Raw genomic sequence first — 27,370 nt, forward strand, 5'->3', positions numbered from 1 at the left:
TGTAGTGCAGGATAGTGACCACAACAGCCTCATAATTAGTTTTGAGGTCAATTTGATGAGTTGCAATCGAATTCTGAATGATAATAGCAACACCTCCGGATAACCTATTTGCTTGCAGTCGATCACAGCGAAAGACTTTATACTTTTTTAGAATGTTTGTGTGTTTAGGCCCTAGGTTTGTCTCCTGTAAACATAGAGCAACCGGGGCAAGTGAATTTAAAAGACCGGTTGCATCACTATAGTTTCTAATGAGTCCACGGCAGTTCCAATGGACCAGAAATGCCATGTTTAATGATTTGTGAAAATGGAGCTAAAAACTTAGGTATCCGGATTATCCGGAGCCTGTTATTTTATTTCGCTCTCTTTTTTTTCGTTAAAGAGAGTGCTGCCGCTGGAGCGGGGGCGGGTGAGGGGCAGTATCCATCGCCTGCTCGGAGGCGCTGGAGGTTCGCAGACGAGCTGCGGGAGAAGAGATTTCAGGCTTCCTTCTGCGAAGAAGTCTTTTGGGCAGCCGGTTGAGGGGCCGACGGGCCCTGTTTCTTAGCTGACAGGGTAGCTTTTGCAGTCCCTGTTTGAGGCGGAGGTGGTCCTGCTTGCGACATAGCCTGAGCAGGAACCAGATCCAAGTGTGGCGCGTCACCACCCCATGCCACCTTGGAGTAGTTTGCTTTCGCTGTGAAAACAAACGGGTTTTTATCTTTGACTCGTTGACATGCTTCTTTGAAGCTGATGTTTTCGGTTGTTTTCACTGTTATAATTTCCTTTTCTTTTTTCCATGACTGGCATGACCTAGAGTATGCGGGGTGGTCCCCCTCGCAGTTGCACAATGTGGCGCTGCAGTACAGTCATCGGATACATGGTCCTTTGCAGCACATGTTTTGCGGCCGCAGCAACTCTGTGAGCCATGACCGAAACGTTGGCAGTTAAAGCAGCGTCTGGAGTTTATGTAGTGTTGAACATTTACTTTGATGTACCCTACTTCAATTGATTCAGGAAGTTTGGAGGTTACAAAAGTCAGGACAATGTGTTTGGTAGGTATTTCCTTGTTGTCTTTTCTTATTTTGATTCGGTGCACATTAGTCACATTTTGTTCTTGTAGTCCCTCCAGCATTTCTTCCTCTGTGAGGTTCAAGAAGTCGCTTTCGGATATCACTCCACGGACAAAGTTCAGGGATCTGTGTGCAGATACTGTAATGGGGATTTCCCCAAAGTTCTCAAGCTGGGAAACTTTCGAGCATTGGACATGGTCTCAGAATTCCAGTAGAAGGTCTCAACTGGCTAGTTTAGATACTTTGTATCCTCATCCTAGGGTTTGGGTAAGAGTCTTAGAGACAAGGAATGGGGATATTGTACGGGCTGAGTTTTCACTGTGAATTATGTGGAACTTAATAACCACTTCTGTTTTTTTGCAGAAAAAGTCAGATGCTGCTTCGGTCCGCCTTTTTTTAAGGCGATCATTTGTTTTTGGGGAGGAAACCATAAAAAGGTATGCTATTCGGCCATGGTGCCAGCCGCCCACCATGGAGCCCAACAAGGGGACGGGGCAGGAAACTCCGAACAAGTCCTGCCTCCGCCAGCTGTACACCATAACTATAACCTAATATGGGGTAACACAGGGTAGTTACTCCACACACGGTTAACCCTTGCCGCCAGGAAGTAAGGAAAAACAAGAAGAAAGTAGAGGACAGGAGAGTTGTAGGATGGAAGATAGGGAAGTGAAAGATGAAGGGGCGGATAGGAAAAGGCGACTGCCGATTTCCCCCGGGTGGGTCAGCCCGGAAGTGCTGTCTGTGGGAAGCGTGGGCCAAAGTGGTGTGTTGCCTCCACCGAGGGGCCTTAAAGGTCCCCAGAAAGGGGTCACCAAGAAGGGTAAACAACGCCATAACACTGATAGTTATTGAACCACCCATCATTCTCCCGCAAAAATTTTCTATCTAGCTTCTGCAACACCAGAGATATCTGCGATTAAAAATGACCCTTCCAATTTTCCCTCTCAACTCGTACGCCGAAGGGAGCCATAAAAAAACAAAGAATACAAGCAAGTTCAAAGCTCCGCCCAGACATACGTCACTTCAACGAACTTCCGGTTGCCGCGCGCTCGCTCGCTGGCGTACTCGCGCCAACCCGTCCTCGCTCGCACACGCCTGAGGAGTTCGCCAGTTCGCGCAGCGACGGTTAGTGTAACCGCGAGCCCGTGGTTATCCTATGTTACACGGCGGACCAAACCATGGTTGCACCACTAACCGCGGTTACCGCAAACCGAGCTTGAAGACCTCGGTTTGCGGCGTTAACCGAGGTTATGACGGCGTCTGTTGACGGAAGCTACTCGTAGGCGCCCGAGTGCGCGAAACGTACGAGCGGGTCTACTTCAGAAAGTTATTCATTTGCCCACTGTATCACGTTTAAAGATCGATGTATAGATTATGGTGCCGCCCGACGCCTTCGATTACGGCCGACAGCGCAGCGACTGTGTACTGAAGCCTTGTCTTGCCTACAGTATCGTTTGAACGGCTTGTTGCTGAGCAGAACGCCAAAAAATATGCGGCCTTAGCTATGAACGTACACGAGTTTGCAACGCTTGCAGCACGGGATGCCGCGAGCAGGCTGAGGTACGTTACACAATTACCGCGGGGGTGGAACGTGCGAGCGCGGCGAACGCCGGCGCCGTGCGTGACCGTCCCTAGTCGTCGCTAGGCCTATTGTTTCGCTTCGAAGCCGCGGCGGTCGACGCTTTGGAACATGATCAACGCTGTCGTAAATCGTCTACTTATGAAACTGCCTTATAGTGATTCCTATCCTGCCATAGTAAAATAATTATAGGATTAACTCTGCCGACGCATTAATCGCAGAGCTAGTACGAGCAGATCGGATCAGCCGAAATGCACCAGCGGCAGCTGGCTTGAGCATAAACTAGCTTGTATCACGGCTATCGCTCTTACCAGCAATTTGCTGCTGGTCAGCGATCCTCACGAGGGCTTCATACTTGATATTCGGCTCAATATTCCAGACGCCAACAAATTTTAGCACGCTTTATTTCGGACATCGGTGCTAACGATCCGCCTTGTGGTTCGCGAACGGTATGCGGGAGGAGGGGCCACAGCGGCGATGTTTACGGCGGTCAAGGAGGTGCTGCCATCGTGCGTTGCTTGACCGTGCTGTTGACGCCTCTTCGGACGACACTCCGATACTCCTGAAACCACGTTATATAAATAAGATATTTGTAAATGCAGCTTCGTTCTGCCGATCCCTGCGTCGCTTCGGTTGTTGCACTTAATGGGCAATGGCCCCCTAACCGATAAGGGCGGCGAGCTGTAACAGCCCGCACAGAGTTCGAGCAGCGCACGAGCAGACGACTTTCGCAGCTACCGGAAGTGTGTTCGTGACGTCATAGTTGCAGTGACCGCAGCGAATGGCAGCTTCTAGCAAGCCTTGCCAGTCAACCGACCCGTGACGTCACGGGATTAGGAAATAGTTCCATGCGACACCGCCAAGCGACATTCCCTCTGCCCGCGAATTTCAAAAAACGCTGTTTTTAAAAATTAATAATAAATCGCTGGCTTTGTTCCAAGGAGTTATACTTTGCGTTAATGCTCAAAAGGATGTGTTCTACACACTGAACACGTTTATCAGTGGTTTCTTGGGGGCCGTTTCCGTGGACCTTTAAAGGTCCAAACACTCGGCATTGGCTCAACCACCAGGATCATCATTTCCCCAGACACGACGATGCCACGCACGGCTAAGCGTGGGTGCTGGGGTCCGTGGTGTCGCACAGTACACACAAACACCTGCTTTAACAGGTGCCCCTTGCGGGGTTAAGTGAGCTTGAATTCCCCAAGATTCCACCAAAGCACCTTTCATCTGAGCCACTGTGAAGACGAATTTAAATTCTGTAGTGCCCATGAAACAACGACAGCATTCAAATTATACCACAGCAATATGCAGGGTAATTATTTGCTGCAATAGTTGCCCTCACTTCCACTCTAATCCGTTAGCCACGGGTGTTTCCTTATTGAGCATTTCAAAGGTAGTAGCAGGAATGAGGTTCTTACAGGACAATGTCAATTATTCTGGCCTTTTCTAAGAAATTACAAAGGCATTTTTCTCCCTGTACTCAATTTGCATTTGACAATTTTAATATTTGCACACCCCAATTGAGCTAAAACTGTAAAAAAGGTTTCCCATTTCTTTAGCAGGCATCGCCAGAGTTGCTATCCCTTCACCGGCTACACAGCATTGCTTTTGTGTACGTTTTGATGAAATTTATAATTACTAACTTTGATCATATAGAAATGTTTTACAAATTTTTTATGTGTTCAATATAACAAGGTTTTACTATATACCCAGAAATACAAAATAGATACTGCCACTGCTCAGCAGTTATTTTTCCTGTGTGCAGCACGAGACCGGAATGGCTTGCCGACCGAAGTTGCTGCCATTATCAACCCACTTACACTCAAAGGAGACAAAAAAAAAAAAAAAAGTTTCATTGTGACTTATTTCAGTATGATATTTTGCTATAAGGTAACCCAGCCCTCATATAAAATTTCAGTCTGAGGTCTTGGAGCAGAAATTAAAAAAGAACGGATGTGTGGAAAGGTCACAACTTTGGCAATTTACGGGCAAGTAAAGGGACCAAAAAATATGTCTGCACCGTTGATTTCCCAAAGCAAGGTAGAGAGGAAAAAAAAAAGGGATTAAGAGCCATCAGCAATAAGCAATAAAAAGTCCCTTTCATGTAAGCCACTAAATCATTTCAACACTGTTGCTGCCCTGGGAACAACAAATGGAAGTCCAATTTCATGTGTGCACATGAAAAGGAGGGGTATAATTATGGAGTAAATACATAAACGACTGGAATGCTGAACAAATTATCACCTGAAGACCAGTGTTTGCAAAGGCTATCTTTCTCATACATATTTATGACTTTAATCCAACTTGTGCTGACTTCTGAGCAGCTTTTTAGCGTTCCCAACATATTTACAGTGTGCGATATGCACAATGTACAGAGAACATGGAAGCAAAAATTTTAACTAAACATTACTCCTTTATTACGCATCATTAGATGGTCTAAGATTAAACTCCATAACTTGGAAACATCACCAAGAAACTTCAAAGCATTTGGTAACATCAGTGAACATAGAATGCAAGAAACAATTGGTGCCACATACGAAGGTTCCATTGTATAGAAAATGAAAATAATATGCAGACAAGTATATCCATGATATGGCACCGAAATGCTGACTAACACTTTTCAAGGCTTGCCAAGGCCAGACGGAGAGTGGCGATAGTAAATGGCAAGTAGTGAGTGGGACAGTGAGCAGGGGTGCAATGCTGAGTTGCTTTCAATGCCTGTAAAACTACTGTTACTTTACATTTACAAAAAAAAATAAAAAAAAAAGAACTGACACATGATTAGGATACTTGGTAATGTGAAATTCGAGTGCAATGTCACAGAAAACCTGGCGTCTTCCATCACCAGCGGCGTGAGTGTGAAGTATGCATCCTTTCTGTCAGTGGTACAGTCTCAAACAGTCCGCAGTGCTTCTGGTTGAGCAGAGTCACCAAGCGGCCATTCAGACAAAATTAATGGAAACAAATTATACCGCGATTTCCACACCTTGAGCAATAACAGCTAGTGGCAAACCAGAGAAATTGGAAATTTTTCTGAAAACAAATAACAACGCAATTAAAAGCGTTACTTCTCGACGGTTCTGTGGTGCAACGTACAGCAAAATCTTGTTAATTCAGAAATTCAAATATTTCAAACAATGAGAGCAGTCCAAGCTGATGTCCATGTCTATGGCATCAGACAATCAGACACTCGTTAATTCAGATGGGAGATCATCCAAAGTGCGACCTGCGGAACTAGCGATCACTGAGGTAAACCTCCCTGAACTTAAATTTTCATGGAACGGTGATGCACTTCATTACGTTGCAGCAATTCTTCAGCATTACAGACAGTGTGCGCAAAACAAAGCTATTGCGGGCAATCATCAGATACAATTCCCTCGATGCAAACGAATGTTCAGCACTTTTTTCAGGCCCATTCGAAGATTCGAACTTGCTGTTAATCGTAACATTTTGTCTGGTCCTCTGAAGGCTGAATTAGTGAGAGCTTACTGCTGCTGCATTTCTGAAAACAAAAAGTGGTGATTCAAATCCACCTGTTCTGGTTATTTTTCTTTTTCTCTCTCTCCTTCTCTTTTTTCGTTACACTACTGGATATTTTTCTGAATGAGCAACAAAACGCACACATATAACACATGCATGCACAGTACCCAAGTGCTATGCCCGTGCTTCCTCTCTGGTATAGTATAGTATATATATATATATATATATAATATATATATACAGGGCTTCCAAGCTAACTTTTGCCAAGGGTTAAAACACTGAATGTTTGAGATAGGCCAGGGAAACCACCTGTATACAGCTCTAAGCCATCTGGTGCACCACAGGCAATTTTTTGTTTTCCAATTACCTAATTAGTAATTAAGATAATTTTTATAATTTACTAAGTATTGCCTTTAGACAACAAATGTGATTTGCAGAGTTGGAGAGGATCTTCTAAAACCCCCATACCATCTATTTCCGATAAAGAAAACCTCACGTGTATTGTTTTTCCAAGTATTAAGTAAAGCCTGCGAAATACAAAAAACATCACGTGACTGGTGCATTCATGCGCCACGAATGTGCTGCTCTCAACCTAGCTTTCAGTGAACGAAATCAGCTGCGGCTTTGGCTCCAAGACCCCGCTGAGCGGCAGGCCGATATGTCTGCAGTGATTCTTCGTCGGTGCGCGTGACGATGAAAGTCGCAACGAGCCCGCCGCGCCAGCTGCAACCAACGCCAACATATCAGCCTGCCGCTGGGACTGGTCTGTCGAGTCACGGCCGCAGCTCATTTCATTCACTTGGGCCACGATTGAGAGCACCACAATCGTGGCGCATGAATGCGCCAGTCACGTGATACTTTTTGCATTTCACAGGCTTTCTTTAGGGCTTGGAAAACGATACACGTGAGGCTTTCTTTATCGGAAATAGATGGAATGGGGGTTTTAGAAGATGCTCGCCAACTCTGCAAATCACATGTGTTGTCTAAAGGCAATATTTAGTAAATTAGAAAAATTATTTTAATTACTAATTAGTTATCTGAACAAAAAATTGCCTATGGTGTGGCACATGGCTGGCAGCTATACACAGGTGGTTTCTCTGGCCTATCTCAAATGCTTCATTTTTTTAACCCTCGGCTAAAGTTAGCTTCTATATATATATATATATATATATATTTTTTTTTTCTGCGGTACAAAGCTTTACATTATGAGCGTAACAATTTTAGGCTCACCTGGCATTCTGCGAATCCGTCCCCCAAAAAGGCTCTCCTGGCGAAATCGTCTCGCCTTTTCAGACACCGGTGCTGGCCGTTTTAGTTCCACAACTTGCAGGCGCAGATTCCTGCATTGGTGCCAAGGTCGGTCAGTGCCATCATTACTTCACAAGCAGCCATAATGAACACTAATAAAAAATTAACACACATTGAACAATGCTTTCAAAAGTTGCCCATCCAATTTTCAAGAATTGACAAGACAAAAGCACTACGAAAGCTGTTTCTACAATCACAGCTACAGTACTGGAGCATTACACTGGAAAATGGGTGTTTTATATAATACTCATTCTATAATAGAATAACTTCCTTGCACTAGACCAAAAGTATCAGCACAGATCCAGCTGAATGGGAAAGTTTGACAGGAAAGTATGACAATTATAGCAAACCAGGTGGAAATGGCAGAGTAATATCACTCCCAATACAAACGCTGCCAGACATGCCTAGATATACTTTGATGTGCTGAAAACAGAAACTGTTGACACTGTCCATTATACAACCTCTCCACCATGGTAGCACTTGAACCAACTCATTTACTTTGCGGCAAAAGAAGGCTGGCGCTCAGATGTGTCTTTTTTTTTTTTTTTTTTTTTTTTTTTTTTTTTTTTTTTTTTTTACAAGGTGCCAAAGAACAATATTGATCTTGAGCATACTTTACAGAAAAGACAACACGGAAAATTTTCTCAAGCAGTCAAATTCTTTCAATCGTTCACGCTAATGCCACCACCACCTTTACCCATTTTTATCATCCCAAATAAAGGAACCTTGTTATGGGTCCCGTCAGCAAGCAGCTGACTTGTCCCATTCCATAATAAGCATTAGTCATCAAAGGACAAGCTAAACTTGCCACTTGTAAAAGCCATACATCAGATCATGAATAAAGCAAGGTTTAAGCAAATGCTGAAGCACAAATTTCAAATGCTTAGCTAAGCTTAGGAGACAAATGCATAAAAGCCAAACATAGCCCAGTAAAGTCTCAATAGAAAGAGTGATCTTTCAGTAAATAACAACAAATTGAACTAATAAGAAATGGAAGCCTCGTGGAAACTATGTACCGCATATCTCTCTTGGACACAGTAAAATCTCCTAAACAAATGATCTTACTGCGGGTGAAATTTTTGAAAATAAAAAAGGCCAAAGAAAAATTTTTAAATTTAATTTTGACCAAAAAGGTAATTACACTCGTCGCACATGCCACGACTGGTTATAAGGTCAGAATCGGACCCAGTCGCAGAATAAAATTGGCCACGTATATATAGAAGCCAGGGACACCACTGGATTAATCAGCACATTTACGAATTTTATAAGTCTGAGGCACTGAGGCACTTGAGGAATTTATGAGTTTTCAGCAGGAGTGTGAGAATATCGAAATTTTCAAATATAATACGAACATGAAGGAAAAAAAATGCCTTCAAATTTGAATATCTGTTCAGAGCAAAAAATTAAACAATAGAAAACCCCCCACTGCTCTCCTTAAGAATTCACACGATATTGGCAAATAAGTTAAATTAGAATTGCAGAGGAGTGAGTACCCTACTTAAGATTTAGTATGAATTTATACAGAATTCTGCATATCAGTTTTTTTATTAGGAAGGACCTGCGTGAAACCGGTTGGAGCAGTCAAATAGCTGGTGAATACAGTAAGCTCTCATCAATTCAGCCTTCAAAAGACCAGAAAAAAAATGTCTGAATTAACTGAAAGCTCAAATTATCAAATGGGCCTGAAAAAACGGCCAAAAACCCTTTGCATCACAGCAAATTCATCTCATGAACACCTGCGCAATGGATGTCTGCATTTGAGATGAAACCAAGGAACCACATTCCACCCCCCCCCCCCCCTCCTCCCCCAGTTTCGAAAGCGTTTCTCTTTGTACACACTACTGGAAAGACCCTCTTCACAAAACAGCCCCGTTGCATTTATAGGATGCTTCACTGCAAAGCCGATGCGACCAAGCATTGCGGTGAAGCTTGCAGTGCGGGGAAACTGTGGTGAATTATCGGACAAAAAACATAGTCGATTCGTATTCGAAACTCCGGATATTCGCACATCCCTACTTTTTAGGTATTGCTCTTCACATCACACTCCTGCAGACTAGGAGGTACCACCACCACCTCGCCAAGCTCACTGCCATTGTGTGCCTGGGACAAATATTTGGTTAAGTTTGTCCACTGCACGTAAGAACACTGATGCGAAACTCAGTGCCAGATTATGTGCCACGTTTTGGGTACTATGGCAGTTCAGCACCAGTTTCTTGCTTCCATCGGAGCACACAATATGCAATTTGTCACCCTCTCACTCATAACACAGCAAAGGGACGACAACCCCGTATTCTATGGAAGCAAAAAATTTAGGTTCCCCTGCAATTATATGAATCCGTCCTCCAAAGAGGCTCTCCTGGCATTTTTGATGAAATTCCTTTATGTGTTTGCTATAACGAAGTTTTACAGTACATAGTGCTCAAAGTAAGTGAAAATGGTTTCGTTAACTAAAGCAGTAGTATCATAATCAAGCAAAGCATGAACATGCCAATGTGTTGTTCTTCGAGAGTTTTGCATGACAGAAATGTTAAATAAAATGCTTAATTTATATTTTGCAGAATTTTTTCAGACTCAACCATTGATAACACTAGTAGTTCCAAATTCCTACAGCTAAATTTATAAAGGGGCACTGGGATGCTTTCTTCACTGCCAAATAGTCTAATTAAAAGGATACCTCACACACATTTCAGACACTACTAGTTTTCCCAGTGAATTTAATCCAAGTGCCAGCAAAAATAATCCAAGCACCAACTAATATACTTTGCATGCCATGTAACTTAATCCGAGTGGAAAACACTTAATTTAAGCACCAGCATATTTAATCCAAATGCAAACTTTAATAATGCCAGCTAAAAATGCAAATCAATTTAATCCAAGTGCCAAAACAATTAGTACAAGTGGCAACAGTTTCAGCTCGGGTGTGAGCCAATTTATTTCAAGAGCGGAAAATGAATGCCACAGACGAAAGCACAGAACATGAATTTGACGAATAAAGCAAAACTGAGATGATTTTTGAGACCATGCACTGCCTAAACGACTTGGCAACATATGGCATGTACACTTTTTATTGCAAGACAATGAATAAGACTGTCTTCTGTAAAACAGACAATTGCTTTTTCAGAAAAAAAAATAGTCTGCAAGGACAGTAAACATTCAGCCCTACACAATTAATTTAGAAAAAAACCACAGCCGCCGACAAGTTTTCAAAGCAGACAGCAAGTTTTGAGTCTCCGTTGAGTCACTGTGGTACTGTGATCTGGTTTTGCAAAATATGCTAGAAGAAAGGAGGAAGGTGCTGACCTGTGCTTTAATTAGAAACCAGTGGATAAAACTATCGTCTGCAAGAAGTATTGTAATTTTGTCAAGAGGCATATAAAAATTTTTAAAATGTTGCTAAAAGCTACAGACAAGACAGATTGTCATCTGCATTTGCACAATGGGAGGGAATGTGACTATGAACAAGGTACGCTAGTTAGTGCCTTTTCATTCACTTCCTATGCACCTTGAAGTGTGGAGCTTTCTTTCTAGGAGCTAGGACAATAGGCTGTGCTCTCACCGAGACCACAAAAATGGAGACTACCATTCAAACTTTCTGATGCAGCAAAAAGAAAAGTCAGCTAAGTCTCTGAGCTCAACATGGTCAGAAACCTCGATGTGTCCAGGAATAAAGATGCAATGAGTATCAGTTTAAGGACAGCAATGGCAGTGACCAATTAATGAAGAAAGGAACTTTGAAAAAATTTAGAGATGAGGTTGTAGCAACTCTAACAAGAACCCTGCAGACATGCTAAAGGAGATAAAGCAAGCACAAGAACTGTCTGGAATTGCGGCAAGCACAAGTAGCGTTGGTCACCTCCAGGATGCACCACGTGCCTATTCCATGAAGTCAGTGTCTAAGGTCGGTAACCACAACAGGGAAAACACAAAATGCAGCCGCAAAGCATGCATGCATATGGCTGCAGTGTGAAGGACCGCACTTGCACAGGTGTTACACAAAAGAGACTAAATACAACATATATGCATTCAATGAGCTTTGGCAGCACCGCTAAGGGACAACCTGTGATGCAGACAACTGGCACTAAAGGAGTAACATTAACATTACTGTCTACATGTCAGCAAATGCTGTCACACATTGGACGGCTGTCAACAAGGTTCACCGGATCAGTGTTCACAGAATTTTAAACCTGGTTCCGAGGGGTGTTTTTTATTTTTGGCAATGCTCCACACAAGTCGCAGGGAGGACAGGTGCAACTAGCACAACAAGGAGAGCTCACTGATGCTTTTTTGTAATCTCCTTAGCACATGTAGGATTAAGGTGGCGGTTCCACGGTCGCCATCTAGAGTAGTTAAGATTCTGCCACCAGGCTACGCCACTAATCCATGACTAAGAAAATGAGTACCCAGCCCTCTTGACCTGCCCTGCCTGAAGGCTTTTCTTTTGTTGATGCACGGGCTTTCAAAAATTTTTGTGGCTCCACAGGGGCGTCCAGGCAGAGAAGGAGAGTGCTTTTGTCCCTGTCCTGTGCAGCATGGGCTGCTTCATTCAACTCCCTTTTCACCCCACTGCACAAGCCTTCCTGTCTCACAAGATGTTTGTGGCACTGTGAAAGGCAGAGGCACCCCAGTACAATCAGGATCACACGCAATTGTGCTCCTACATGCCTCTCACCCCCCAAATCCAGTAGGAGCACAACTCTTTATTATAGTGCACAGGGGCAGAGGCACTTAGGAGCACAATTGGAAGGGCTCCTGGGCTTTTCCGGAACCCCATTGCTCCTCCCCTTGACAATAAAAATAAAACAGGGTGTCAACATGACTGCACAGTGCAATTTTAGTACCAGTGAAAAGGAAAAGCGAATGGCATATATTTCTGCAGGCTTCCTCAATGAACCTTAGTTGAAGTCGGCGCCTGTCTTGTGTTCTTTTGATCCTCAGCACTGTGCAATCAAGTGACCATTAGGGGGTTTTAGAATAGAGCGACCCTATCTGTAAGAGGGTCGCTCACAGCACAGCACTGCGATTTGTTGCCGCGCTATTACCCTATGCCCCTGAGCGGTAGAGTCCCCATATTCTAAAGCTCCCTATTGCTGATGCCATAGATATAGTAGGGACTGGAGCACTCCATGATTGGAGAGTAAACTGCCAGCTCTTGCAAACAACAGAAATTTCCTTTATCAAACGTTATTACAAATATGATAATATAGCTATACTTACTGAACTTCAGTCAACAGTCGTCCTTGCTTATTTTTAGTTCGTAGCACAAATTAACATGCTTCTATTTTTCCAAGAACTCCATCTCCTTTGTTGAAAGTGATATTGAAGGATCGCTTGCACATTCTTCTTTGAGTTCTCTTATTTTTCTGTCTTTTACAATCTCGCGTGTCAGTTGTTCTTTATTTCTGCTTAAGAGCTTGCAGTCTGAAGTGACAGAAACACTACTCGTTACAAAACAGTTGCCATTTCAAAGCCAAGCAGAAAAGCACAAAAAAATTAGCTGTACTACCCTATCTTCCCAGAATATCGCACAATCTGAAAAAAAAAAAAAAAAAGAAAGAAAGAAAAGAAAAGAAAAGAAAAAAAAAGAAGAAATCGGTCAGTGAGCAGATGTACACATTGTTTTCAGCACCTGATAAACTAGCGAAACTATGCAAGATTACTGATCCACTGGCTCTCAAGAAACAAGGATGCACAAGAAAGCCCAATAGAAAATTTGTTCAGTGTGCGAGGGGCGTTGTGTATTCCTTACCGTTGTCTTGTGGTAAGGTGTACGTAGGGCAGACCGGCAGGTGCCTAAATACGCTAGATTGTAGAAGCCAGAAAAATAAGAGAGCTGAAAGAAGAATGTGTAAGGCGATCCTTTGACATCACTCTCGACGAAGGACATGTTCTTGGGAAAATAATTTGTGCGATTACCTATGTGGTAACGTGTGTCGCGATAGCATGCTGGTATCATGTTTTGTCTAATCTTCTACAGTGTATAAAATCCTATAATGCATTGAATAAAATTGAGTTGAAAGTTAACGCACATGCTGCCCACTCTTTTTTTTGTCCTTGTCTCAAAAGCACTGTATTTCTTTGACGATGAATCAACTCGTCCGAACATCCACCCTGATCATAATAGTCATGCCTTCTCTCTATTACCTAAACTCGTCAAATATCGCCACGAGAGTTTTCCACCACGCTGTCAGAGAGGTCAAATGTGAATTTCGAGGCTCCTAGCTCCGTCACGAACCTTGGACAGCGGCGCCTCTTAGTCACGATAGTTTAGAGGTTCAAAATCAAATCACATTCGCTTGACTCTAACATACCTGGGCATCCTCATGAGGGCGTCCGTACCTTCACCTTATGAGGATTTGACTTGGTGAGGTAAGGGAGAATCAGCACTGAAAAATGAGTGAGGGCGAGGATGAAGGAAGGCAGAGACGGTGAGGCGAGGGAGAGGCTGGGAAAGATAGAGTTTGAGGGCGAGGACAAATGCTCCACGAGAGGCGTAGTTTCTGTAGTAACAAAATGTAGCCGGCGAAGATGAGACACGAGTGGCCAGCACATTCCCTCCTCCACTGGTACTGTTGTAGAAAAAACAGAAGCAGTGGAACGGGGCACTAGCGTTACCAGCTAAGCTTCGAAGGAAAAATAATAAAAAAACAGTAGAAACGACAAAGGAGCAGGAACGGAAGCTACGAAGCCACCTCTGCGCTCGTGATGATGAAAAGCCTAAAACGACCTTTTTGATGATTGCCGACCCAACAGGTAGCTGCAAAGAGCCACCGAGACCGATGTCGCTGTTTCCAGCCTCACGGAACATCACGGGCACGGTGAAGTACACAGGACCGCTGTTTCCGACCGTTAACGTCTCTTTGTCACTAAGAGTAACAATGAAAGGAGCAGTTCAGCGAAAAAATCGAGGAAAAGAAATGAACAAATCCGTCCAAAAGAAAGGGGACGTACCGAAGAAACTTTGAGCACAGAAGACCGAGGTCGGGTCATTTAGCTGCTACGACCCTGCAAACCATTTTTTTTTTATTGTTGTTCCTCCCTCGGCTGGACTAAGGGCATGAGTAGTTGACGATGACTGAACGGCACTGCGGCGGCAAAGTCAAATTTATTCACATTTTTGTAACATTTTTTTCCAGTCCTGCCTAAGATGTGGAAAATAAACAATGTACTTGGGCTGATACCAGCAAGTAAACTATAGTTAAGCATCCGATGCATTTTCTAATGGGTTTGCAGAGCTAAGCAGAATTTTAGTATTTCTTGTACCACTTTTATCTTTGCTGTGAACTCGTAAAATCTTCATATCATGCAACAAATTTATGCGGCACGTAACAACTCTCCTCATTCGATAATTTCCATAGCATCAAGTTTTATTTTTCCTTCGAAGGATTGCATGATACCGACCCTCTAACGCGCAAGACTTCAACGACTCACTTTCAGTGTAAGGCTGACTCAATAATAAGAATGCAGAGATTTCGCGTTGTCTGAATACATCTCTAGCTGATAGGCTGAAATTATGACAGAACTGTTCTTTGAATGGCTGATTCCGCTTAGTCGTTTCTGTGGAAGGAAAGAGGCCTCTCTGTTCATCGGTTTCCCCGTGTTGAGTGTGCTAGTGGTTATTCGCTTCTCGTGCGAGGCAGACCCATGAGCAGCGCAATGCCTGCTTTTGCTAAACACAAGCATACATCCTGTATGTTACTAAAAAAACTAAAAACGAGCAACGAAAGCCACTACTTGTACTGCACCGGGAGCATGTTTCGTTCGCCGGAGTACAGTGTTCGCTGTAGCCGGGGCGCATCTCAGCTGCACGCGCGAGAGCTTTAGCTGGCGGCGTTTCGTTCGAAGACGGACTCGGCACACAAACAGTATTACACACTGAATGGGAGGCAATGAATACATCACAAAGCAAGCAAGTGTGCACTGGCAATGAATCTATTTCAAGTAGCGCTACTGCGCATGCGCGCAGCCTACATGGACGCTATTTTCGCTGGGATGCCATGCGAAAATAGGGGGAGGACTTCGCTGCACGTCCTTTTCCAGGAAACGACGTCCCTCCCTTCATCAACGCGATGAACTGCTGCACAATAATTGCGTGCAGTGCTAGCATCTTCTAGGCCTCCCGCAACTTGCCCTCCCCCTCCCCGCCTCCCGCAGCTTTCCTCAGCAGAGAAGACGCGGCCAGGTTCGCCAACTTCCTGTTGTCATTGTAGGAAAGAGGGGGGGGGGGGGTTCACAGATGACTCACGCATCTTCACACAGGCTAGACAAGAGCAGCCCTACACTCAACTACCGTTTGGAAGATTGCACAAATTCTTGGCAACGCGTCCCGTCCATAGTACTTTGCCTGAAGCCCCCAAGAAGGGTGTCGTATTGGAAAAAGGTGCATTCGCGGAAGTGCCGTGACTCGCTTCGTCACGGAGGGGGAAACCCAAACAATACCCCAGCCATTGTTCGGATGTCCCCCTCCGTGACAAATCCGTGGCAAGAGGTTCCACTATGCCCCCACACAAGTAGACCACGTTTACATGCTTTCTGTAGCTGGGTTAGGCCGAATCAAACCATCCCTACACCGAAGTTCGACTAGACCACTCGACCCGACCCGCCAGTGTCTACGTCCCTCGCTGGATGGAAAGGAAAGGGCAGAGTGAAAACGTTGTAAAAACCTCATACCCTCTTGTCAATACCCCTCGATTCAGGGTATTTGTAGCGCCACCCTCGTAAATTTTATGAACTGCGACATTCTTATTGCACGTACATTTCATAGATGGCGCTACCTACTACATTTACCGCACGTGGTTCTACTATTCCACTACTATTTGTTTTTTGTACACTTTGCAGCTGATAATTGTTACCAGTTGAATAAACGAAGGAAAGCCCGAAACTTTAACAGAACAAAACAAGCCATGGAGCATTTCAATCATGCTTAAAAAATTTCATGAAGAGCTCACGCGCTTCAAGCGAACCACAAAAAAATTTGCAGAAATCACCCTGACCGTGCACATTCCTCGAGAGTCGTAGAGCAAAACCGATGCTTATCCTCTGAAAGCGAAGTGTAAAGTTTTTCCACGCGAAACCTCAGCACCACTAAAAGCTTGTTACTTGAACAGTTTAGCATTTTCTTTTAGTCATTTTACGAAAAACGCTAAATTTGATCACAAATAACTTTTACACTAAATGATGCAGACAGCTGATGTTTTCAGGAAAAAGCAAACCCTGCAAGACCTCCAACTGTGCAAAAAATCTCTGCAGCAGATTGCATATCTTGAAAGTTATTGTATATACAATTACCTGTCTTATGCACTTTTCAAAGGCACGTGGCTAATAAACTAAGTTATACACATTAATAAAAATGCTTAAATTTGTTTATCAACATCTAATCTCTAAACATCTCGAACGGTTTTTCTCTAGGTGCAAAAGGGTTTGCACAATTTTGCATTTCCTGAGACAAGTAGAGCTGAAAAGCCGTTTCTTACCTTTGCGTTTTTTTTTTACAACTTAAACATCTTTGCAGCTATTTTTAAACCAAATGCCCCATTCGAAAGGAGATAAAATAAGCTTTACAAAGATATTAAAACCACATTTATAAACTAAACGAGTGAGGCACAGTAGACATATGAATATCATCAAAAATGTCGTCTCTTCACCGCTGGAGTGGGATCGCCATATTAAAAAGCTTCAGGAATGGGGAAGTACAGTGCAGAGACATAGTAAGCAATTGCTGCATGAACGACATGCATTGTATCCGCCAGTTTTGTTGCATGAAATAAGAATCTGCGCTCCCGCCTTTTTGCTACGGCTGTTGACTAAGAAGATTTTTTTTTATTTTATGACTTTTTGCATATACCTGTCTGGCCACCCCGGCTCTAGGACATTCAAAAGCATACTACTATGCACACTAACATAAAGTGCAGCTGTTATGAGAAAGTACAAGTATTACACTTTCTCTTGACCTCATTCAATTTTGCAGGCCCATCATTTGCAGTATACCGATGTCTGCACATTTTTGTGATCACCCGAGTTCTAGGGCAAGCAGAAAACATGGCGAAGGCAGCAGTAGAGAAAAAATCACAGAGGTGCTCAGCAAAACAAAAACAACTAAATCCTCTCCATGTTAAGGTGAACAAGGATCTCATCAAAACAAATGAAAAGAATGATGTCCATTGTAATAAAAAATCACCCCCAAAATTACCCATTTTTTCACATACTGGCTTTCAGCAAAAGCTGTTGTCGGGCTACTTGGTGAATCTCTGCGCTCGTCCTGTGTCAAGTGTCCTTCTTTTGTGTCGTGTTTTTTAGTACAACTTTGCCACAGCTTCTGCAGACTGGGTTTCAAGTTCTTGCCGCCCGCAAGCAACGAATGCTATAATAAACCACTCCGAATTTTTACTCACGTGCTAGTTGTAATATATTTTAACAATCTACTTTCCGCTTATGTAATGCCCAAAAAGACCCACAGAGTGTACACATATATATAAATGGCCATAAGACTAAACACATTAGTTTTGGATCCAATCTGTGACGTGAAATCAACTCAGTGTTTACTTCCCTCAATAAAGGCCATGCTATTGCCCGCCGAGGTGGCGCAGTGGTTACGGCTCTCAACTCCTGTTCCCAAGGATGCGAGATCGAATCCCGGCCTCGGCGACCACTTTTGGGTGGAGGCGAAAAGCAAGGCGCCCGTGTGCTGTGCGATGTCAGCGCACGTTAAAGAACCCCAGGTGGTCGAAATTTCCGCAGTCCTTTACAACGGTGTCTCTCATAGTCCGAGTTGCTTTGGGACCACAAAGAGATAACCATTCAAATAACCCCTCTTAATTTAAATATGCTCTCGACCACAAGTTAAATTAAAATATATATGCCCCACTTCACTTTCAATCCCAGCAGCGGCAGTTGCATTTCGATGGAGGCAAAATGCAAGGTGCCCATGTATTGTGTGATGTCAGTGCATATAAAAGAATAAAAGAACCCCAAGAAATTTAGAATACCAGAAGCCTCTACTATGGCATTCTTAATTGCCCGAGTCACTTTTGGGATGTTGAATAAGCTGTAAATAGAACTACTAAACTATACAAAATTTTACCCTGTCAACAGGCACTGAGAATAAATGCCTAAATTTAGAGCAGTATTTATAAATGTGGTGAAAATCTGAAAAACAAAATTTGCAAATGAACTTCATTTGATTAGTACCTCTCATGGGCTTCTTAAAGGCTGAATGACCAAGCTCACTCTTCTAGCACAAAAAGAAATGATCTTAAAACCATCTGAAGAAAGGGAAACAGCAGCTGGCCTGTATATCGACTTCTAGAAGGCATTCACGCGCTTTTAAACCATTCAACAGGACTAAAAAAATTAGATTTGCATGGTGTATAAGGACCTTCTTTAGGGTGAATAATGTCATACTTGCAACGTTGATAGCAATGAACAACTGAAAATAACTTTTTTTACTTTTTGTGCACCTCAAGAAAGCAGCCTGGAACACTGAATTAATATTTACATTAATGACATCACATGCCTCTCTCAGCTACAATGTTCAACTATGCTGATGATGGCACCTTGCTTTGAAACAATAGTCTTGATTCCCTGGAAAAAAACATTTTAGCAGAAATCTGAACAATTAAAAATTTTTGGGTGTCACAGTCAACGTTCTTAGAGAAAGTTGGAAAACTGCACAGTGCGAAGTGTGCAAAAACGATAGCCGATCTGGAGTGAGTTGATTGCAAAGCAACCACAGCACCCCTCTCTCTTGCTACGGTAGATGGGTGACGAAGAAATTTTAAAATATTACTAACCCTCTCTTTTCAGCAACGCAATGAAAAATGAAACTGCGCCCACGTTTTTGAAACGCATCTTTGAACGCATGAACGCCAGTGCGTTTGCAGACGCATCTCAGGCAGGCAGGTAGCAGGCGACCCGGACAACCCACTTGAGCCGCGTCTGCAGCCTCCTTGCTTCAGATGCGTTAGTAGACAGTGGCTTTCATATGCGTACAAAAGTGTGTTCAAAAACGCAAACGCAATTTTATTTTCTGTTGCATTGCTAAAAGAAGAGGGTTAGTAGTATTTAAAAATTTCTGCCTGTGTATTAGCTCTATGGCCTCACCCATCTACCGCAGCGGGGCAGAGGGGCGCATCAGTCGCTATGCGATCAACTCATGCCGGACTGGCGATTGTTTGGGCCCACTTTGCAACGTGGCGCGCCAGCACAGTTTTCCAACTGTCTCTATCTAACAACTTTGGTCACAGTTCAATGTTACAACCAAGCAGCAAGAAAAGAGAGGCCATCATCTTCCGTCCAAGGCAATCAACTACAAAAACGCACCAATGAAGCCCTTTGTGACACAACTACAGAAGTTGATGCTACAGTAAAAACACTTGGTGCGCATGTTATGAAATATCAACATTAACAACATTATATATCGCAAACCTCGAGGAGCGTTGGCATGCCAGCGAAATCCAAATAATTTTTTTTTTTTACTCACACCAGGCTGTTTAATGCGCAACTGTTGTTTGTGCAGCATCCAGGGCAGTGCCACATTAATTCACTTGCTATTTAGCATCTAGCTGCTAGTCAAGTTAAAGGACAGTTTGCAACAGGGATTCGAACAGGCTATACATGTATACCCCTTGTCAGAAGTGTAGAACCCAGGAAGTCCGCTTCTGAGCCGTGTAGAGATGCTGGTTTAGCTTGTGGGATTCGGGCTTGCTGCGGCTGCCCTTTGCGCGGCCGCCGCCCGCTTCCCAGTTGTTCTCCCCGTTCCCTTTCTCCCGCCTGAGGCGGCGGAGAGGGGCTCGAGCGACTTGTCACTGTCGTTCGGGCCACAGCTCCGCCCTGGCGTCCCAATGGCTGTTCTCATTGGCGCCTTTTGGCGGGAACACGGCACCGCTTCGACAGCCGCGCTCGCGCGACTGTCCGAGCGGAGCCCAGAGAGAGACCCCTCCGAGACATCGCAAGGTGCGTACGCAACTGTTCTTGTCTGCCGGCCTTTGTCCGCGCAGACCAGTGTGTACTCGAGTTCGTCTGCTCCGGGTCTTACCTGAGAGCGAAGCTCGAGCCTGTCGATCGTGATCCAACGATCCGCGACAGGCGTACCTTGCGGTGGTTGCCCACACTCTCTCAAAGGAACCCTTTGGTCACTGCGAGAGATCACAGCACGCCCTTGTGTGCTTGCGGCGCGCACTCCGTGTCACTTCGTGCGCGCAGGGGAGCCTAGCTCCTCGCGCGCTCCCTTGACACGGTGACTGCGTATGTGTGTGTATGTGCGTTTGTAAATATGTGTATATGTGTGCGTATGTGTGTTTGTAAATATGTGTATGTGTGTGCGTATGTGTGTGTGTGCCGCTGGAGGATGACGTTTCAATAAACGTCTCCTTTGTGAACTCGGAGGTTTGTGTCCTTGCAGCGAAGTGCTCTCCTCCCGATGGAGGTTGAGTGCGCGCTGCAGTGTTTCAGTGCGCGCGCGGTGACGGCTGATCGGGGCTTCGGCTCGCGCGACGCTCGAACCCGCGGTGGTTGGTGGCCTATGACCACGTAGAAACCACAACTGGCGCCCAACGTGAATTGTCCCTGGCTCCATGAGTCGTTGGACAGCACATCGGCCGAGCCGGTCGCCTTGACGATCAAGCTCATGCGCCAGGCCTGCCGCCCTCTGCGCGGCGCTCGGCAAAGGCACTGAAACACGAACATGGTTCTTCGGACCACCCTGTGGTGGGACCGTTGACCATATGCCTCCGCTGTTGAGCTTTACGCCGTTGCGGAAGCAATGTGCGCGACGCCGCCGCTGCCGGCATCTCCGCACAACAGCACCCGTACCCCGCTTGCAGACATTTCTGTTTGGGGAACGGCGAGGCGTCGGCCGGGCTCCCTCTGGAAACCGGACCGAAAGCGCGCTCAGTTGGCTGATGCGGCTCCTTGAGCTTGCGAGCCGGCTGGCGCGCCATTCTCTCTTGGTACAGCATTTCGACTTTTCGGTGCAGTATCTACAGGGGAGAACGAGCGTGGTAGCTGACGCGCTATCCCGTGCCCCACTCGCCTGCGGCGGCGTCTTTACGCCGGTTGGCGAAGGGGGCGAAACAGCGGACGAGCCGCAGAGCGGCACGGAGGGGACGCCCGCAGACGGGTTCCCCATTCCGCTATCCGGGTAAGCAGCGCTTCGCAAAGCAGGCGAGGGTGAAAGCTCTTTGTGAGCACATCTGAGACGCCGATGCTAGCGGAAGTTTTGCTGCGAACCTGCGGGGGGACGATACCAGGCTCTTCTTTGAGATGACTGGGATCGTTTTCGGCCATGAAGAGCTACGACGGTCCAGCAAAATGACCCGTTTTGTCGCGATGTCAGCGACGGTCTCTGGGAGACGAAGCGCCGTTACGCTGCTTGTATTGCAGCGGGCGCAGCGCCGTTACGCTACTTGTATTGAGCGGGCGCAGGGGGGCACGAGCCAGCGTGTGTCGCGGCGTGCCCCGGGGATTCATGTTTGCTGGGTCATGACGGGCTCGCGCTGAAATCATAGCCACGGATGATGAGTCCATGAACCACTTGAAGTGGCTATTCCCCAATGTCTGAGCGGCGCTCTGTTGCGTTCTCTCACGACAAACCATTGGCTGGTCATCTGAGTGGCTCCAAGGTTTCAAGAAACTGAGTCAATCGGTGACTGCAGCCCGGCATGAAGCGCGACATTTTCCGCTGTTGCCGTTCCTGCCATGTCTGTCAAATGGAGAAGTCGAGGGGTGGCAAGCCACCGGGCATGACGAAACCAACTGACAGTGTGCGTCCGTGGCAGATGGCCACCTGCGATTTCATGGGGCATTTCCCCAGTAACAAGCAGGGGCTCATTGCTGGAGAATCCCCCTATGGGGAAAGCCAGCCGTGCCTACATCGCAGACCTGAAGGCCCATGCGTAACGGTCTGACGAGCTTGCGCTGGTGCCCATTGTCACCACAGGCAAGTGCCAAGGCACAACCGATGCGGTGGAACGCAGCCGTGCCCCGCACCGGTACAAGGTGAGGCGACGTTCACCTGTGAGATTGATGCCGGACGACGGGCCTTTTCCGCAACCGAAGGCATACCGCCTCACCGAGCGAGCTTGCTCGTTTAACCCTACCCGGAAGCAAGGTTGGTCTCCCCCTTTTCTGGCTCGCTCAGTTCCAGCCTGTGTGCTTTATTATTTTTTTTATTTTGTTTTTGTGTCTCTTTTCCCATTTTTCGCTTTCTTCTGTTTCCGTTCATGCTTCTTATCTTGTAAATATTGTACAGTGAGTGCCTTCTTTTGTACAGCGCGTCTTCTCTCTTCTTTCTGCTTGAAATTGCGAGGGTTGCTCATTAGGCAGCTCCGACGCGTGGCCTTTCCGGTGTGTGTGGAAAGGAAGTTGGGGCCGTTTGGGGACGGGTAGCATGGACGATGCCCCTTTCACCCAAGGCCGCCGCGGTTGCGAAGGTGCTCGGGACAGGTTCGCCGCGGAAGGTCGGCATCACCCTTTGGTGTGTGAGTGGCTGTGCGTGTGCGTGCCTGGGCGTGGAGGCGACGACGTTGCGCCATGTGTGTTTGCCGGCGTGTGCGAAGCGCGGTGGAAAGGAAGCCCCGCGCGGTCTTCCCATGTGCGTCTTGGATCGCCACGGAGCCACGGACTTTCCACACCCGGGGCCCCTTCGGCGTGTTCGCTGTCCCTGCACCTAACCTGTACCACCACCGACCGAGATCGTTTGCAGCCAAGGGTGAACGTTGGCCACCCAGAAGTCAACGAGCGGTGAGTCACCGCAGGCTCCCTGAGCTGCACCGACGATCTTTGGGACTTCTGTACATAGTTGTTCTGTACATAGTTGTGTTCTGTACATGATTGTGTTCTGTACATAGTCGTTACTTAGCCTCCGCAATTTTGTACATTATTCTTCATGTCATCTTGTTCATTTTTTTTTTGTGCGCCTTGCTAATGTTTGTCTTTCTTGAGTGTGTCTTTTCGAGATCGTTCTTGCTGGAACTGAAGTGTAGTTGACTTGTTGCGTGAGGATAGCATTCTTTTCCTCATGCTGGGGACCTGCTGCGTGCTTTCACTGATGGGTAGGAGGGCAATTAAGGAGAGGAGGATGTGGGATTCGGGCTTGCTGCGGCTGCCCTTTGCGCGGCCGCCGCCCGCTTCCCAGTTGTTCTCCCCGTTCCCTTTCTCCCGCCTGAGGCGGCGGAGAGGGGCTCGAGCGACTTGTCACTGTCGTTCGGGCCACAGCTCCGCCCTGGCGTCCCAATGGCTGTTCTCATTGGCGCCTTTTGGCGGGAACACGGCACCGCTTCGACAGCCGCGCTCGCGCGACTGTCCGAGCGGAGCCCAGAGGGAGACTCCTCCGAGACATCGCAAGGTGCGTACGCTACTGTTTTTGTCTGCCGGCCTTTGTCCGCGCAGACCAGTGTGTACTCGAGTTCGTCTGCTCCGGGTCTTACCTGAGAGCGAAGCTCGAGCCTGTCGATGGTGATCCAACGATCCGCGACAGGCGTACCTTGCGGTGGTTGCCCACACTCTCTCAAAGGAACCCTTTGGTCACTGCGAGAGAGATCACAGCACGCCCTTGCGTGCTTGCGGCGCGCACTCCGTGTCACTTCGTGCGCGCAGGGGAGCCTAGCTCCTCGCGCGCTCCCTTGACACGGTGACTGCGTATGTGTGTGTATGTGCGTTTGTAAATATGTGTATGTGTGTGCGTATGTGTGTGTGTGCCGCTGGAGGATGGCGTTTCAATAAACGTCTCCTTTGTGAACTCGGAGGTTTGTGTCCTTGCAGCGAAGTGCTCTCCTCCCGATGGAGGTTGAGTGCGCGCTGCAGTGTTTCAGTGTGCGCGTGGTGACGGCTGATCGGGGCTTCGGCTCGCGCGACGCTCGAACCCGCGGTGGTTCGTGGCCTATGTCCAAGTAGAAACCACAAGCTTTAGTGGAGGTCCTTCCTATTGTAAAGGATAGGGCAAGAAATCTTACCACCAAGAGATTTGGGAACGCAAGAAATGCATTACAATCCCCAGGAAGTGGCTCAGAAGCAGACCCCCTGGGCTCTAACAAAGACTGTACCTACAATTATATGTCCTTAATTGTAAGTGTAGGTGTCCACCGAGAAGTGAGGCGGATATTGCACCTTTTCTTCCGCCAAAAACCAAGCCAACTAAGGACAGTCAGCACATTGCCGAATTTTGCAATAATCTTTCAATAATAGCCCACCAAGAAAAACCATGCTAAACAGAGCTTTTGCATGTTTTAATCATTTTAAGTGAAGTTAAGTCTTGGCAAACTTTTTGGTTAACATGAGTGACGGATATGCTTTAGTTTTTTGCTTGTTACATGTTAATTTTGACCTAGTTACGTGATTCAACTAACACTTATTTCGTGTTAGGTGAATCGACACTAATTGTTAAAATAAGTTTTCCAAGCTAGGCTAATGTTTATATAAACATGTAAATGCGGCAGGCCTTAGGAATGAGGGTTTGAAACCCAACAAACTACATTTTTTTCACTTTCATTCAAGCGCCATGCTGACTGGTGCCTTCATCCAACTTGGGAAGATGCACTGACAAGCGCTAAAGTATGATAAAAAAAGATCATGTGTTTCTAATTTCAAACGGCAAAACAGAATCCCCTACTTGTAAATTAAAAATGTACGAAAGGCCAAACTGATACTCCCCACCGACAGCACTGATGTGCTCAAATGGAATACCGCACTTAGTTTCATACTCTTGCAACTGCTTACCTGGATGTCCATACTGCTGGTGCAGGCTTTTCAGACCTTTCCTTTGGTGCCACCCCTGCTCGCAACACTTTCTGTGTAACAGGCTGTTCGTTATATGCAATCTGTGCCAGCAAGTCTCCAGACAGCCTCTCTGGCTGCTTTGCTCGCACCATTTTCTGGTCGACAGTCACTTCGATTTGTGCTACCTGCTCCAACATGCCTCTAGACAGCATCCCTGGCTGCTGCTTTGGTATACTCTCCTCTTCTCCAGATATGCTGTCGTCATCTTCCAGCAAGCCTTCTCCACTTTCGGACAGGCCTTCTCCATTTTCGGACACACCATCTCCTTCTCTGGACATTATAGTGGCAGCAGGCCCTTCACAACATTCGAGCTGTGCCAACAAGTTCTGGTGCACACTTTTCGGCTGGTGATTCACTATGTTGCTTTCACTTTCAGATGAACTTTCAAGCCGCTGCTTTCTCAAGCTGCCTGGGATTAATTTAACATTCTCGTCATCTGATGTTGCAGCTGATCTCATCTCACAAGCTTGTGGCAATCAGGTCACTCGATGACCACTGCTGAGTTTCCTACACAATAAAAAATAATGCAGCAGATTGTGATAGGGCACACAGAACACAATGGACAGGGGCCAATTTATTCATTCGTGGCCAAAGAGCAATTCATTAAGCAGAGCAGGCCTTATGCATAATTTGAGAATTACGCACTGGGCTCTCGTCGCCACACATGGCAATTTCACCTTGTCATGTGGCCTACCGAACCGCCCTTCCGCAAGGACCGTATTAAGCTTTGATCACATCACACAAACTGTCACAAATTGGTAATAAACTAACAATAAGCCTCACCCATGTGATTGTCAAGTTTATGACAGTTTGTGATGAACTCTACCCTGATTTAACCGAAAAGAGTTCATTACCAGAAATCAACACACGATGAATGAAACACGCACTGCAACTTATTACGAGCTTGAAAAAATTCAAACTTGGAACGAACGCATTTAAAAGCTGTCTACTTTTACATGATTCCGTTAGCTCGTCAGTTGAACCGGCGGATTAAATATGGCTGAACGAAGTTCAAATAAGCAAGGTATATTTATAAACAAAGTGAGCTCAATACGGATGTTACAGGTACAAGTACACATGGGTACTGTCTATGGCAAAGTTTTCGTTCAGGCGAAAGAAGGAAGACAAAGACAGCCAACTTAGAAGAAAAACTATCGTAACTTCGGCCTCGAAACATAGCACGCAGCACATACCGTGTTTGCGGCGCGGTTTGCGGTTGCACGTTTCCTTTCGCCAGGCCGGCGTTGCTGCGACCCGGTTGGAATAAGCTACAAGCCTTGGTTGTACCTTGGTGCAGGGTACAACGGTGAAAATAAGCAAATCGTTATTGCAACCCATGGATTGGCTTGGCTTTGTTTATTATTTTCGGATTGGGGTTTTTTGCAGGAAAGCCCAAGGCAGATCACATGTGTGTTTGTAAACGATGTTAGGAATGTGTGGTCGTGTGAATCATGCGTGCACATTTCGTGCCGCAGTGCTCATCTTGCATTTTCTTCATGGATAACGTTAGTACGGTAACGTTAGTAACGACAGAGGCGATAGACGCAGTAGAGGCACGGGTAGAGGCTTCGTGCATCCACGGAAGTTGAAAGACGGCCTACCCTACCTGCGGACCCCGTCGGCCTCTCCGTTCAGTCTGCAACAAATCATATTTTTTGGATATATTTTTGAAGCATGAGTGGTGCACGGTGCAAGATACTAGAAACCAAGAGCGTGTGTAAAAGGTCTGTGTATGGGGATCGTGATTTGGTTTGTGCTGCCTACTCAACGTGTAGGTGATCGCTTGGTTGATTGTGGAATGGCGTTTATGTGCTGTTTCTTTTGCAGTGCCGGGCACTCCAGATAAAACGGGTCTTTTCGAAGCTGCGAGCAGTTTTCCCAAAACTGCCTTAGCGAAAGGACGCTTCTATTTCGCGTTATTTACGAGGTGTGTGCGTTCGCGTAGTGTGCAAGTGTGTGTAAAAAATATTTAGCATTCACCCGTTCCTACATTCCCTGATTCGCACATGGTATAGGCACTAAGGTGGAGTCGAAGTGGTGCCTTTCGCCCACAGTATATCCCAATATTAACCTCGAAAAAAATATCCAGCAGTTTCGGTACTCGATTTTCTTTTACCGCTTTTCCCAAGTGGCGTCGCCCGCATTCTGCTGAAGCTGCCGGAATTGAACAAACCTCTATCCA

The 27,370-nt window shown here is 45.9% G+C and overlaps 1 protein-coding gene across 4 annotated transcripts in view; it reads right to left on the bottom strand.

Annotated features, from left to right (window-relative positions):
• LOC146202131 (uncharacterized) overlaps window positions 1–26,537 on the bottom strand; it is a 34,441-nt gene extending 7,904 nt beyond the window's left edge. The window contains exons 1-5 of one of the 4 annotated variants that reach the window (XR_014703652.1): window positions 26,382–26,537; window positions 25,129–25,695; window positions 13,728–13,802; window positions 12,634–12,837; window positions 7,342–7,451 (exon numbers count right to left, since the gene is read on the bottom strand). Coding sequence is in view for 3 of the 4 variants with exons in the window: in XM_084587967.1 (XP_084444093.1) it covers window positions 7,342–7,451; window positions 25,129–25,646 (628 nt within the window). In the remaining variant the exon portion in view is untranslated. Of the gene's footprint in view, window positions 1–7,341; window positions 7,452–12,633; window positions 12,838–13,727; window positions 13,803–25,128; window positions 25,696–26,381 lie in introns of those variants that run through there. The other 3 variants (XM_084587969.1, XM_084587967.1, XM_084587968.1) reach the window with 3 other exon arrangements.
• Window positions 26,538–27,370: the final 833 nt, after the last annotated feature.

This window comes from Amblyomma maculatum, chromosome 1, assembly GCF_055883805.1.
Source record: "Amblyomma maculatum isolate TAMU_Amacu chromosome 1, ASM5588380v1, whole genome shotgun sequence".
Classification (NCBI taxonomy): domain Eukaryota; kingdom Metazoa; phylum Arthropoda; class Arachnida; order Ixodida; family Ixodidae; genus Amblyomma; species Amblyomma maculatum.